Genomic DNA, 15,422 nt, shown 5'->3' on the forward strand with positions numbered 1-15,422 from the left:
CCTCGCCTCGTCGGAGGTTATTTATTTCCCACTACGGCCATTGGTTGGGCCCCACAGGTTCGCGTGAGACTAAAGCCACAAGTCCGCGTCAGAGTCGGTGAAATAGTACTATAGCGCAGGATAACGGAGCCGGTGAAATGGACCGTGGCGCGAAAGGCTTACTTGACTTTGGGCTACATATTGCGTTGGTTCACCGCCGTAGACTCTAACATGCGGGCCCATTAGATGTTAATCTAGCCGCGGCCTGCGTGGGCTATCTGAACTCTGAAAGTGTGCACAATTGCACCTCTGCACATCCACACCTCATGCAAACCATCTATCTTGGTTATATTATGCCAAAGAGACAATCAGAGCATGAGCTTTCCTATGTAAACAATTTCAAACACCAATCATCCGCCTACATACATTCTGTACATTATTCAAATTCACAACACATCTCGTCTCAAGTTCTCTCACAAGACAGACATCAGTGTCTCCATACATAGACCTATGTTAAAGCTCCGAGTTTGTAGCCACCAGCTACGTCGTGGCGAGCATCACAAAAAGGGAAAAGCCTTCATCAGTCACAGGTCGAGCTTGCTGGAGAGATACCAGGAGTGCATGGCCAGGCAGCCGAAGGCCATGATGTTGGCCAGCGACGACAGCCCGTGGATCATCCCGAACTTCCGGTTCATGGCTGCAAGGGCGGGGCTCCTCTTTGCCGTCTCCGCGTTCTTCGAGTACCCGACCTCGGTGCCGATGCCGAGGTCCTTCTCCATCTTGTGCCTCTTCATCATCATCTGCGCGAGCAGAGCACTGTATAAGAACGAGCGATACTGAAGGTAGTAAGAGTAGTAGTGCTTAACCAACCAAAAGATATCTCTGTGTCCGACCCTAGTACTTGTCTACTTGAATAGTACAATGAGTTGTGCTCGATGCAGATTTCAGCGATCCAGTCAAGATAACTCATTTGTCAAGTTTGTTATCTAAAAGCACAGAAAGAGTTGCATTGTAAATTCATGACAATCAGATATTCTGAAGGTTCATACACATGGCCAGACATACCTCTGTGCTTCTAAATAAAAAGCTAGATTCTGGCCTCCCAAATCCCAACACTGGATTGCTCACTAAAAAACAAAACATAGTGGACCCTGTTTGAAAAATAAAAAAGAAAAAGAAAATGGCAGGGAAATCAAAGTGTCAACAAGCTGAGTGCAATTCTGCAAAACCCATCTTGGTGGTGCGAAGATTGCAAAGACATTTGTTGGAAATGGCGAACATCCAAATTTCTGTGATTAGACAGTTTGTCTATTCCTGATTCCCAAAAAGAAAACAAAAACAAATCTATACGTTCCTGTATGCGCCACAACGATTTAGTACTCAGAAACTGCAGTCATTGTTGGCCCCTGGATCTTCGGAACGGCTGAGCCGATCACTTACCGGCGTTGCCGACCACATACTATGGCTAGAGGTAGAAGAAGGGAGAAAGAACAGAGCACGCACACACACAGCACAAGCACCAGCGTTGGCCGAAGCTCTGCAGAGGATATGGCAAAACTGAACTCGCTCTCTTTACTGAGTTGCAGTGGGAAACTATATATACAACTCTACCCATCTAATCCTAGTACACAGATATGTCAGGCTGCCATGCTGCTACAGTGACTAGATTACCTAAAGTAGATTAACTAATTTAACTTAACTAAAAAATTACCTTGCTGGAGGTACCGGAGGGGCTGGGGCGTAGAGGAGTGGGGCGACGATGCGGGCGCCGGAAGGGCAGGGGGCGCAGGGCCCGGAGGCCCGCCGGCCGACGGGAGGTTCGGTGAGTGGTGGCGGGCCGCCCTCACCGCCGAACAGCGAGGAGGAGGAGGGAAGGGGCGACGAGGGCGGCCGGCAATGGCACGGCGATGGGGGCGTGGCGGCGGCCTGCTGCGATGGAGCGGGCGGCAGCCGGCGGAGGAGGAGTGGGCGACGGCGGGGCTGGCTGGCGGCGGCGCTGGGAGAGACAGAGAGTGCGACCAAGAGGGAGAGACAGAGCCGCGCGAGAGAGAGAGCTGCGGCGGCCGCGCCCTGTTTAGGATTTGTATCTCGGCGCCAGAGTACGTGGCTCCGAGCTCGAAGCCACAGATCTTGGCTCCGAGCTCGGCGCCAAGATCTGTGGCTCCGACCACGGAGGCACAGATTATGGCGCCGAGGTACCGGCCACGTCAGCGCCGCCTCAGATGCGCAGGTTTGCGCGGCTAGGAACCTAGGCGCCATAGGTACTGCGCTGATACGTGTTACCTCGGAGCCATGAGTCCTGGCGCCGACCCCGAGGGTCTAAAGATGAGTTTACATCTCCCAGGGGGCCAAACGTAATTTTTCTTCAAAAAAATGACCAAATAATAAAAAAATTGGGTGTTTAGATTCAGAGTGTAAAGTTTTGGGGTGTCACATCGAATATTACATGTGGTGTTGCATGAGGTGTTCGGATACTAATAAAAAATAAATTACAGAATCCGGTAGTAAAACGCGAGACAAATTTATTAAAATGCGTTACTGTAGCACTTTTATGTCAAATCATGGACTGATTAGGCTTAAAAGATTCGTCTCGCAAAGTAGTTGCAATTTGTGCAATTAGTTATTTTTTTGAATCTATATTTAATACTCGATGCATGTGTCAAACATTCGATGTGACATGATGTAAAGTTTTGACAGAGGATCTAAACAAGGCTATAGTATAGCTCCTGTCGTCTATGATCTTGTACGGAGTACTAGTAAGATGGATGGGCATTCATGAGTTTAATTATCATACCAATAACAATGTTAATCATATAGTACTCGCTCTCTCTCCTCTAACATAAACGCATACCGACCTCCTTCTTGAGGATCCTAAAATAAACACATATCAGAACTACATCGGTACATAGTACTAATCAGCTTTCAGTAGAAATGGCAGACACATCACCAAATAAATTCACACGCTGGAGACGTCTTGCCTACCATCGTACTCTACATTCTTACGACAGCGTCCATGTGCGCCATTACCACTTCTTGTCCTTCCACCGCCCTCTGCGGCTGCTGCTGCTCTCTGTCTGCATCTGCTCCATGTAGCTAGCGAAGAGACCGACGAGCGTTGACAAGCAAGCAGGGAGCATGATCCGGCGTTGCATGCCTACTGGGACCTGTCTTTTTATTGTTGCATTAATCTCGTCTAAACAACTGTTACCTTACGTTGTTGATCTGATGATGACCTTATATATGCTACCACCATTTACCACTTTACATACCCTGCATATATACAACATGCACGATGGAGAGCTAGAACCTGAAATAATAGCTTATTAGTATATGTATAATATCTTCTACTCCCTCTGTCGCGATCTTAAGACCTGCATGTATTTTAAAATACAAATTTTGTTATCAATGCCCAACAATTATTGTAATCATATATGAACTTTATACTACAGTAAGCGGTTACATTGGCTTTGTATATATTTAGAAATTATTTTGTAAACTGGTATACATGGGCCGGTTCAAACGCAATCAACTTGTAGATCCCGCACAGTTAAAACCAATCACTACCGGAGACTGGCTCTTTGCCGAGTGCCAGGTGGTTTGCCGAGTGTTGTTTTTCGGGCACTCGGCAAAGACGCCTTTGCCGAGTGTTTTTTTTACACTCGGCAAAGAGGCTCTTTGCCGAGTGTTTTTTTTAACACTCGACAAAGAGTCTCTTTGCCGAGTGTTTTTTTTGACACTCGGCAAAGAGCTTATTTGACGAGTGTTTTTTTTTGACACTCGGCAAAGAGATTCTTTGCCGAGTGTTATTTTTTTGACACTCGGCAAAGAAAATTTCAAAGCACATTTTGAAGCAGTAAATTAATTCAAATGAAAAAGTTTTCAACTACAAAGTTGTATAACTCATCAAGATGTACAATGTTTGTTTTGGTCTTTTCTTCATACGACAAAGTGAAAATAAATTTGTTCACAAATCTAACATATCTCTCTTGTAGTTTATGAAACTACAAGAGAGATATATAAGATTTGTGAACAATGTTAGAACGACCATGTCGGATGAACAGATGATCAAACAACCAAAATGAACTATGTAGATCTCGAAAAGTTATGAAACTTTGTAATTGGCAACTTTTTAATTTGAAAACATCTTGTCATGCAAAACTGCGTTTGAATTTCAAAATTTTAAAATTCGAACTTTTCAAACGACCTCGGATGAAAAAACAACCAAAATAAACTCTGTAGATCTCGAAAAGTTATGAAACATTGTAGTTGACAACTTTTTGATTTGAAAACATCTTGTCATGCAAAACTGTGTTTGAATTTCAAAATTTTAAAATTCAAATTTTGTAAACGACCTCGGATGGAAAAACTTCCTAAACTAAAAGTGTAGATCTCGAAAAGTTATGAAACTTTGTAGTTTACAACTTTTTTATTTGAATTCGTTTAGGGCCTCAAACATGCAATTTACACTCGGTTTAGTATAATATATTGGGAACTAAAACGGAATCTAGACACAAGTGAGTGTGTGGTGTAGTGGTAGAGGAGGTACGTGCACAGCGGGAGGTCTCGGGTTCGAATCGCATCGGCCGCGTAGCCATGAAATTCACGTGAAAAATGTCGGAGATGGGTCGGCGCTAGCCGGTGGGGGCCTCCATCGATAAAAAAAATTCTATTTTTTTTTGGGGGTAAAAATTCCTATTTTTTTCGGGTTTTTTTCGGTTTCAACTTTGCCGAGTGTCGGGCACTCGGCAAAGGCTTTGCCGAGTGCCCGATAAAAGACACTCGGCAAAGTTGGCTTTGCCGTCATTGTTTATGGCGAGTGTTGTTCGCCGAGTGTTACACTCGGCGAACCATTTGCCGAGTGTTTTATGTCTTTTGCCGAGTGTTTCGGGCACTCGGCAAACTCAAGGAGTCCGGTAGTGAATCTGGACTTTTCCATGTCTAGGTTGGTTTAGCCCGAGCCATCACCGAGCCCAATTAGGGCTACAAACTTTACTGTTATTAGCATTTTATGAAGATTTTTTTATCACAATTTACGACACCAATTCTAACACAATTTACTAATATTTCTTTAGCCCTGCAAAGTTTTTATTTAAAACTCGACTTATACGTGTAGAAAACTAAAAGATGAGCAACTAAAAGGTATAAAAATAGTAACTTGAACGAAAAAATTAGTTAGGAGGGAGACCCGTGACTAACTCCGTGAGCCTGACGATCGTCAGCCTCGGGAGATGCGATGGATGGCCAGCAGCCAGCACTGCTACGAAATACATGATTGGTTGTCACTTCACCGCCCATACCAAAGTAGAATAGCTCCTGTCGTCGTCTGCCATCATGGGTCTGTTCGCTTCAACTTTTCAGTCGGCTTATCAGCTAAAATCTACGGTATTTTTCTTTCACAACAAAACAGCTTTAGCCGGCTTTAATATCAGCCGAACAGGCGCATGTACGGAGTACTAGTAAGACGGATGGCCGTTCATGACATTAATTATCATACCGGTAGCAATGTTAATCATAGAGGAAAATTCATGCATGTTCCTAAACTTAGCGTGGGGTGTCCTCTAGGTCCTTGTATTATTAAAAAGCTATTTTTGGATCCCTAAACTTGGTTCCGGGTCTCACCTAGGTCCAAACGGATCTTAGCCCACTACTTATGCTGACATGGCATGTATTAAAGTTGACCCAATAGGTGGGGCCCACTTGTCAGGTCTTCCTCTCCTCTCTGTTTCATCTCCGCTCGTCGGTGCCACCCTCGCCGGTGGAGTTGGACTGGTCCTCGTCGTCTAAGTAGCGCTCCTCTCCTCTAAAATAAACACATTTCTACCTCCTCCTTGAGGATCCTAAAATAAACACATATCTACCTCCTCCTTGAGGAGTCTTTTTTTTTTATTTTGACAGAACAACGTCGGTACACAGTACTAATCAGCTATTATGGTAGTAGGAATGGCAGACACACCAAATAACTCACACGATGGAGACTCTTACCTACCATTGTACATTCTTACGACAGCCTCCTTGCGCGCCATTACTACTTCTTGTCCTTCCACTGCCCTCTGCGGTTGCTCTGTCTGCATCTACTCCATGTAGCTAGCAAAGAGACCGACGCGCATTGACACGCAGGGAGCATGATCCGGCCTTGCCTATAGGGACCTGTCCTTTTTATTGTTCCATTATTAATCTCGTCTAAACAACTGTTACGTTACGTTGTTGATCTGATGATGACCATATGCTACCACCATGTACCACTTTACATACCCTGCATACAACAAGCACGATGGAGAGCTTGAACCTAAAATAATAGCTTATTAGTATATAAATAATATCTTCTACTCCCTCTGTCGTGATCTTAAGACGTGCATGTGTATTTTAAAATACAAAATTTGTTATTGATGCCTAACAATTATTGTAATCGTATATGAACTTTATTATACTACAATAGTGGTTACATTGGCTTTGTATATATGTAGAAATTTTTTTGTAAAGTCGTATACATGGGCCGGTTGAAACGCAATCAACACATAGATCATGCACAATTAAAACCGATCTAGACTTTTCCATGGTTAGGTTGGTTTGGCCCGAGCCATCACCGAGCCCAATTAGGCTGGTCACAAGCAGCAACTCGTAGGGACGCACGCGCATAAGTTTTTCCTGTTAGATCTTGGGACAATGTTTAGCTGTGTTTTTTCTTCGGACCAACAATGCCTCTAGGCCTCTGCTGGACGATCGAGAAGAATACTGAGGCAAATGTTAAAGAGAAGATAGATGGTGGATGCCTAGATGCAGAGTCCATACTGCTAGTTACCACTTACTAGCATGTTGCAACGCTACGGAACTCCACGATGTGCTCCTGCATATATAAGCCAGAGATGCTCGTGTTACTTCTGCCAGCCATTTTTTTTTGTATTTATATATAGCATTAACGGGAAAACAGCCTAGAGTCATGCACCTTTCTGATCTTAGCCTTTCAGTATCTGAAATGAGCTGGACCGTTGCTCAAGCTAACCGAGGCGTCAAAACAGTTTTCTCGCTAGAAACAGGTGAAACTGAAACGAATTATTCTGTGTCCCCATCTCGCATATATACATAGGTGGCAGATTATAGGAAACGATGGTGTGTATGAATCGAATGTAAGAGTTCACCTAGAATAATAGATATAAGGAGAAGAGAAAGACAGAAACAGGCTACACAGAAACAGAGTTCACCTAGAATAATAGATCAAGCTAGAGACACCACGCAACAACAGCCCATGTCACTACTGGAAAATCGAATTGTTCTGTGGGTGAAGAATTTTTCTGTGCGTTTTTTTCGACACGCACAGAAAAAGTATGATTTTTCTGTGGGTTTCAAAATATCCCGACAGAAAAATACGAAAACCCACAGAATAATTGCATAATTTTTCTGTGCGTGACAATACACACATGGAAAAAATCAGAACTCACAGAAAAATAAAATTTATTCTGTCGGTTTTTTAAAAACGCACAGAAAAAATAAAATGCACGCACAGAAAAAATGCTATTATTCTGTCGGTTATTTTAAAACGCACAGAAAAACAAACCCACGCACGGAAAAATAACCCAGAAGTCCTAACCCTAACCCGCCGCGGACTCGTCCGCTCGGCTCCTCGCGCACGCACGTTCTCCCCACTCCCCTTCTTCTTCCCCGCCGCACCCTCCCATCCCCTCCCCAGCCCCCCACACTCCCCTCCCCTCCTCCCGCACCCGCACCCGCCCATCCTCCGCCCGATCCCGCACCTTCCCTCCCTCCCCTTCTTCCTCGGCGCGGCCGGTGCCGCCCCCTCCCTCTCCCCCCCTCCCCTACCTTCTTCCCTGGCGCGGCCCCTCTCCTCCCGCTCCCCACCGGCGAGATCCGGCGACCGGTGCCGCCCCCTCCCTCTCCCCCCTCCCCTACCTTCTTCCCCGGCGCGGCCCCTCCCCTCCTGCTCCCCACCGGCGAGATCCGGCGGCCGGTGCCGCCCCCTCCCTCTCTCCCCCCTCCCCTACCTTCTTCCCCGGAGCGGCCCCTCCCCTCCCGCTCCCCACCGGCGAGATCCGGCGGCCGGTGCCGCCCCCTCCCTCTCCCCCCTCCCCTACCTTCTTCCCCGGTGTGGCCCCTCCCCTCCCGCTCCCGACCGGCGAGATCTGGCGGCGGGGGCCCGGCGGCGGCGCACCCCAGGCGGAGGAGGGGACGGCTGCGTGGGCCAGGGGCGAGCTGCAGCCCCCTGGCCGAGAGCGCAGCGCGGCTGGGCTCCGCCGGTGGCCGGCGCCGTGCCTGCTCACCGGTGCTTGCCTCCTCCCGCCGGTCCGCGTCGGTTCTTGTGCTCCACGAAACCCTAGCCTGCGGGTAACAATTCATGGAAAACTATCATATTTACATTGACAAAAAATGTGCTAGGTATGCCTTGTTAGCTGCTAGGCTTTTGCTTGCATAGTTGCATCTGTTTAAAATTATGTTACACATATTTTCATCTTGTTACACATATTTACATTGCATAGTTTGTACTTATTTCAGTTTATGGGTTGGTGATTCCAGTGCCTTTAAGTGCCAGTAAGGATAAGACCTGTGAATTTATATGATGACTAGCAGTAGTAACATTTGTATATTTAGTAAAAAGTTAATATTTCTATGTCATGTGTTGTGTTAGAATTAAATTAAAAAGAGATCTAGTGAGATTGATATGTGGTTCGTAGTAGAATTGAAAATACAGTTGCATAATCTTGCTGGTTATTTGTTCTTAAGTTATTGCACAACAATTAGTAGTTGTCATCTTTCAGCAACCGAATTGTTCGGATTAGTAGGAGGTGCTAGAGCACCACAATAATCAGTATTCAATTGTTAGGATTAATATGAGCATGCTTGGGATTGATGGCTTTTTTGCTGTTGTTTTTTTTCCTTCCCCGAGTATGCATGCCTGCTTGGCTGCTTCTACTATAATATTTTTTTACTGGGCAGCATGCATTGCTGAAAGGCCCTTCTATGAGGATAGTTTTTTTTAAAATAGTTTAGTAATGATAAGTAATCAGATCCAAAAAATTCAGTTCTGGAAATATTTTCAGAGCAGCATTATTATCAGATAAGAACCTTTCTGTTGCTTCTTTCCCCTGTACTAATGACATCATTTCTCCAATGGCAGGGCTGCAGACAACCAGGTATACTGCGCTTCTTTGTGTTACATTGTCTCTTTGTTCCAAGTGAGTTCCTTCTCTCAGGCTTTTTTGTTACATTGTTTCAGATGGGAAAACTGAGGTGACACATTCAAAAATATTTTGGGGGTGCATCCTGCAGCTTGGAGATGCTATGAAACCCCAGTCTCGTGCCGTGCTGCTCTCCCCTTCCCTAACTATGCCTTGTGACTTTTTTTGTTTTGTACTACTCTTGAGTGGCTGTGATGAATCAAGTTTCCATTAGAGAACTTCTGCACTTTAGCACCTTATGAGCTCATACTTGGGATATTTTGTTCTGTTTGCTACTTAACTAGGATGGCTTGTACCAGTACAAGCAACCAGTTCTGTGGCCAGTTCAATTCCCATTAGAGAGGGAGAATTAAATTAAGCTCCAGGTGAAATTAAGTTGCAGTTGTCATACTGATAATGGGTAAATCTGAGCCATTTCTCGAGTTCTTTTGCTCTTGATAATGGGTAAATTTCTGGAGATGGTCACTGTCTTGTGGTATTTCTTCTGTGAAATTTTGGAAACAATATGACGCATGTAAGTTGTCTAAAAGGAAGCCCACAGTCCACCAAAATGTTTGTAAGACAACATAGCTCTCAGTACTTGTGTTTCTATTATGCATTATTAAGCAACAGAGATATTTTTGTGCCAATATTAAGACCTTTCCCTATATAAAGAAATGCTGTCATTTTTGTAGGTATAATAGGTGCATCAAATGATTTAAACTTCGTATTATGTTTTGTGAAGTAATTTCTAAATTTTCTATGAAATGCTGAGCTGCGATTATATCGCCAGCCATCATATTTATGATTGTTTCTGATTCCTTAGGGTTTGTTGGGAATGTTAGCTAATGTAAAAGAAGCATAATGCACACATCTCCAAATCAATATTAAAGTTTAAGTTCATCATTGCTAGATTTATGCAAATTCTTGCTTGTGAAACTGGCAATAGATACTAAGCACCTATTGGCACACTCTTTTTGTCCAATTTTAGTTTTTTCAACCTAGGCCAATGTAACTACAGTATAAGCAGTATGAATTGCCTGTGTGCCATCTATGAATTGTATAACCAGAGCAATACATGTTGAAAAATCTGTAGTATCCTATTTTCAGTATTTGACTAATACATTTTTTTTACCAGAGCACCTGCCTTGATGTTAGTCCTTATTTTTTTGTATGCCATTGTTGATAAAAAAACTGACATACCCTGTTATGCTTAAGGAAGATGAAAGTGACATGTAAGATTAACTTTGATAAATATGATGGTATACAATTACTTGAGATATTTGACATGCAAGATAGATGATGCTAAAGTTACCCTTCTGTGCAGAATCCAGCTTGGACAACCAGCTACTGTTAAAGTTGCAGCCAACTTGATTAGGTTGCTAGCTTATCAGAATAAGGTATGTTCCATAGCATTCCAGCACAGACTGTAAGTTCTCTCTATTTTTGTGCAAATTTTCATGCTCAGTTCCCTCCAGAATGTGCCTTATCTCAATGCTGCTAGACTCCATGCTGTTTACTCTTCTGTTACTTGATTCATTCACTTGCTTATCTCTGGTGTATTTTCTATGACTGGGCTGGCGTTTGTTATATATGTTTTAGCATAGGTGAGGCGAGCTGGTCCGAACCTCATATTTCAGAAATTAAGATAACTCTTCTGAATGTACTACTATGTATTTAGTTTTGAGTGGTACTGACTACTATTTTTCATGAGAGGAGTGAAACAAGAAGTGCTGCCATGATGCTGATAATTATTTATCTGCACTTTGCTATTTTTCCAGCGCATGGATGTTGGGTTCAGGCCATAGGGTCTGGGAGGGATGCGTCCTTGAGGTCACACCCCTGCATGTTGGAGCAGCGCTTGCCTGCCTCCACCATTCGCGTACCTTGTGACTTTTTTTGTTTTGTACTACTCTTGAGTGGCTATGATGAATCAAGTTTCCATTAGAGAACTTCTGCACTTTAGCACCTTATGAGCTGGTACTTGGGATATTTTGTTCTGTTTGCTGCTTAACTAGGATGGCTTGTACCAGTACAAGCAACCAGTTCTGTGGCCAGTTCAATTCCCATTAGAGAGAGAGAATTAAATTAAGCTCCAGGTGAAATTAAGTTGCAATTGTCATGCTGATAATGGGTAAATCTGAGCCATTTCTCGAGTTCTTTTGCTCTTGTTCTTTTGCTCCAGGTGAAATACTGTTAACCCAGGAATCCTGTAGTGCATCAGTGTTATCCCATGGACTTTCATTTGATTTCCCTGTATTCCATGTGTCTGATTCTTTTGGGACTTTCAGATGCTCATCAGACTCCATCTTATCTTTCTCACCCCAACTGGATCCTACATTAGACTTGGCATTTGGTCTTCCAATTCCATCTCCAGCATTTCCAGTTACCATCTGCCTTCTTTTTTCCCCTGGCATTTCCAGTTGCTGGGATGCTCCCAATTGCCATGGCCATCATCAGACTTCTTCTCCCAGGCACTATCACCTCCATTTCCTTTTCTTTTGTCAAATGTATTTTCTGATTTGCCCCATGGGTCATTTTTATTTGATGCCTCAGGAGTGCTGGACTTCTTCTCCCCATGGGACATTTTAAAGCATGGTTTGGTCAGCCAGGAATCATGATCCATGTTGATTTGGCTAACTGAATTGCAAAACTATGTTCAATTGTGGTTGTGAAAATGTAGAATTCACTAGTTTATTAGTTTGTGGTACTTTTAGAAAAGTATTGTGGCACTATAAGTGAGGTAGCAGTAGCAACCTTCAATGTCTGCATGGGTGGCGGCCCGAGGTTTAGGCGGGTTTTTGAGAGCTGGAGGCTCCGACTGTGATCAGGGGAGCCATGTCGTCTCTTAGCAGGGAGCTGGTTTTCCTCATCCTGCAGTTCCTCGATGAGGAGAAGTTCAAGGAGACGGTGCACAAGTGAGTACTCGCCATGATCATGAATGGGGTTTTTGGAGCCTTTCTTTGCTGGGTGAGCTAGGATTTCTGATGCTTTTTGCGGTTGCCCGTGCAGGCTGGAGCAGGAGTCGGGCTTCTACTTCAACATGAAGCACTTCGAGGACCTCGTGCAGGGCGGCGAGTGGGACGAGGTGGAGAGGTACCTCAACGGCTTCACCATGCTGGAGGACAACCGCTACTCCATGAAGATCTTCTTTGACATCCGCAAGCAGAAGTACCTCGAGGCCCTTGATAGGCTCTAATCTGTTAGCTTTAGTTTTAGGTATAATATGACTCAATGATGCATGCTGGTACTTTACTCATCTTGACTGAGACTTGAACTTTGAGATGAGATGGTAATGCTTTTGAATGTATTGATGCCGGATCATTTGAACATCATCTCTATGTAGCCCAGATGTCATTAATGAATGTGTTGAACATTTGGATCTTTATATGTATGCTATCTATTATATATTTTTTTAATCTGGGCGAAATGAATTTTTCTGTGAGTTCACCTAGACCGACAGAAAAAAACATGAGTTTTTCTGTGCGTTTATTTCTTTTTTCTGTGTGGATTAACACACAGAAAAATTAGTTTTAATCTGGGCGAACACAATTTTTCTGTGCGTGCGAGACCCACAGAAAAATTGTTTCTGACGGTGAACCCACAGAAAAATTGGATTTTTCTGTCATTATATTTCTGTGGGTATTTTTCTGAGGGTACACCGTCAGAAAAATATTTTTCTGACGGTATTCGAATTTTTCTGTGGGTTTTCGCACTGTCAGAAAAAATCGAGATTCTAGTAGTGTGTGCCCCAGTCACAGTGTGCTTGGTTCGATGATTAACTTCATCGGGTATGGACTCGCTCAGCTTGCTTGCAGCATCGGTCGCCCTTACTATTCTGAGGGATGAGTCGATCCCGGAAATTGGCTTGGAGGAGTTATGAAACAGATCGACTTGGTGATGGACGGACGGACGGACGGCACTAGCTTATGATTTCAAACCAAACGCCATTCATGAGGTTCCATCTGAGCATCTGATGATTCCGGACCGATCCATCAAAACAAAAGCTCTACAATTAACCAATAACACCGTGCCATCCCGCCACCGACTGCAGTTACAGGGCCGAAGACGAGAAGAAAACGGAAAGTCACCCCACCCCCGTGTCGCCTCCTCCGTGAGGCGACTCGGGGCGACCGAAACCATAACCCACCGCTGGCTGCTCCCTGGCAGCCACCGCTGCTCCTCGGCCAACGCTTGCAGCTTCAGCGGAGGCCAGTCCGGGGTGGCGGCCCGCTCGCGCTGCCCTGCCCCCGCGCTTGGCTTGGCTGTGGCAGGTTAGGTGGCGGTGGCGGCCAGCTCACCTCCTGCGGCCCCGGTGGCTGGCTGGGCCGGGTGTTCGACCGCCTTGCGCACGCACCTAGCGTCCGTGTGGCCGGAGCCTGTGCCTGCTCGGCTGGCTGCGGCCTAGCGGTGGTTCTCCTGTTGCCTCAGTGCCTGTCTAGGCCGTGTTCCACGAGGCCTTGCGAACGCAGCCGGTGTCCGTGCGGCCGGGTGCAGTGGCCGGAGCCTGCGCCTGCTCGGCTGGCTGCGGCCTGGCGGTGGCTATCTGCCTGCTGCGACGGTTGTGGCTGGCCGGGAGCCGCACCTGTGGGCTAGGGCGGCCTGGTGCTGTGCGGCTGCGGGGCTGGCAAGCTGTGCCCACCCATTGTTGCCTGCTATCCTCTACTTCGTCCCGCGGCAGCGCTGGCATCGGCCGGTTCTAGGTTGCGGGAACCCTGGGCGGTTGCTCGTTGCTTGCTTCCAGGTAGTAGGTGCTAAGCGAAAGCCTTGCTGTCTAGCCAACGATGATGATGTCCTTTGGGCGCTGTTTCCATCTTTGGAAGCATCTGTTGTTGCACCTTCCTTTCTTCCTAGTGCAGATCTTCGGGGTGAAAATATGGTCCCTGCTACACAGGCAGCGGACACTACCGGAAACAGTAGGATTGCCGAGTGCCTTACGGTTTGCCGAGTGTATTTCATCGGGCACTCAGCAAACACAACATTTACCGTGTGTATTTAATAAAACACTCGACAAACATATAGCACTCGGCAAACGAAAACTTTGCCGTGTGCCTAATATAAAACACTCGGCAAAAACCAACTTTGCCGTGTGCCAAAAATAAAACACTCGGCAAACTACAAAAAACTCTCGGCAAAAATGGACACTCGGCAAACTGGAATCACGTGCGCTGGGCGTGCGGCGGCCATCTGACGGCCGTTGGGTGCGCCGTCCTGCTGTTAAAACTTTGCCGAGTGTCCGTTAGAGACACTCGGCAAAGACAAACTATGCCGTGTGTTTTTTATTGACACTCGGCAACCTAATTTGTTTGCCGAGTGTTTTTTGTTTACAATTGGCAAAGTAATGTTGTTGCCGAGTGTTTTTTATATTAATGGCACTCGGCAAAATAATTTTTTTTCTCTCCTGCCCTCCAAACTTTTTCTACTCTCCACATACATCATGTGGTACTACATGTTAAAATTTGATATATTTCTCCATCTATTTGCTATATTTAAGTAATTTATTGCATTTAGAGGAATTTTTTGGTTTAAGTCAAATTTGAACTGCAAGTTATACAAATAATGGAATAAATTGAGTGGAGAAATCATATTCATGTTATTGAGTCCATTTTGGGGCCTTACTAGGGAAATGAAAAGAATTTTTGAATATTTTATTCAGGAAACACGACCACGAACGTGTGGCCGGATGGTTTTTAAATTCTAAAAAAAGCAAACGAAGTCTGAAAATGACGAGATTTGTCAAGATCTCCTGGTATCATACGTGGAGACTATGAAAAAAAAATTGAGAAGGTTTCGCACAATTTGTCACGTAAGACCTTTACAAACAGAAGCATCTCTGTACAAGAATTGTAGCGTTTCGAAGGATCCGATAAGATTTGGAGTCAAAGTGACGGTCAAATCGGGGTTTGACTTCAAAACTTTTTGTATAGGCAATAGACAACATAGATTCGTTCACGTCAAATTTTGGTAATTTTTCGGATCAATTTGATAATTTTAATTTATTAACTGCAATTATAGAATTTTAATTATATATATTGAATTTGAGCTATAACTGCATGAAATAATGGATTAATATTCGTAGAAAAATCAAATATGCATTGTTGAGTGAATTTGACAAGGTATTTTTAAATTACATCATAACAAATTTAGTAGAACACACTATGAAGGAGGACGGTGGAGCATGAAATATCGATTTATTTCGCCGAGTGTTTTGTACCTGACACTCGGCGAAAAGAACAGTTGCCGAGTGTCATATAGGGGACACTCGGCAACTTCGTC

At 44.7% G+C, this 15,422-nt stretch overlaps 1 protein-coding gene across 1 annotated transcript; it reads left to right on the plus strand.

Moving 5' to 3' along the window:
• Positions 1–11,640: 11,640 nt before the first annotated feature.
• On the plus strand, positions 11,641–12,478 carry LOC136485634 (protein TOPLESS-RELATED PROTEIN 2-like). Its single transcript, XM_066482480.1, has 2 exons — positions 11,641–12,064; positions 12,159–12,478. Exons 1-2 carry the CDS (start codon positions 11,985–11,987, stop codon positions 12,343–12,345), a joined length of 267 nt encoding a protein of 88 aa, XP_066338577.1. The 5' UTR covers positions 11,641–11,984; the 3' UTR covers positions 12,346–12,478.
• The last annotated feature ends 2,944 nt before the right edge of the window (positions 12,479–15,422 follow it).

Source organism: Miscanthus floridulus, chromosome 10, assembly GCF_019320115.1.
Source record: "Miscanthus floridulus cultivar M001 chromosome 10, ASM1932011v1, whole genome shotgun sequence".
Classification (NCBI taxonomy): Eukaryota; Viridiplantae; Streptophyta; class Magnoliopsida; order Poales; family Poaceae; genus Miscanthus; species Miscanthus floridulus.

Bases quoted from the DNA above. Each gene is read 5' to 3' on its own strand.
- LOC136485634 (XM_066482480.1), top strand. From the start codon at position 11,985: ATGTCGTCTCTTAGCAGGGAGCTGGTTTTCCTCATCCTGCAGTTCCTC. The intron at 12,065-12,158 runs GTGAGTACTCGC...TTGCCCGTGCAG, and splicing joins TTCAAGGAGACGGTGCACAA to GCTGGAGCAGGAGTCGGGCT.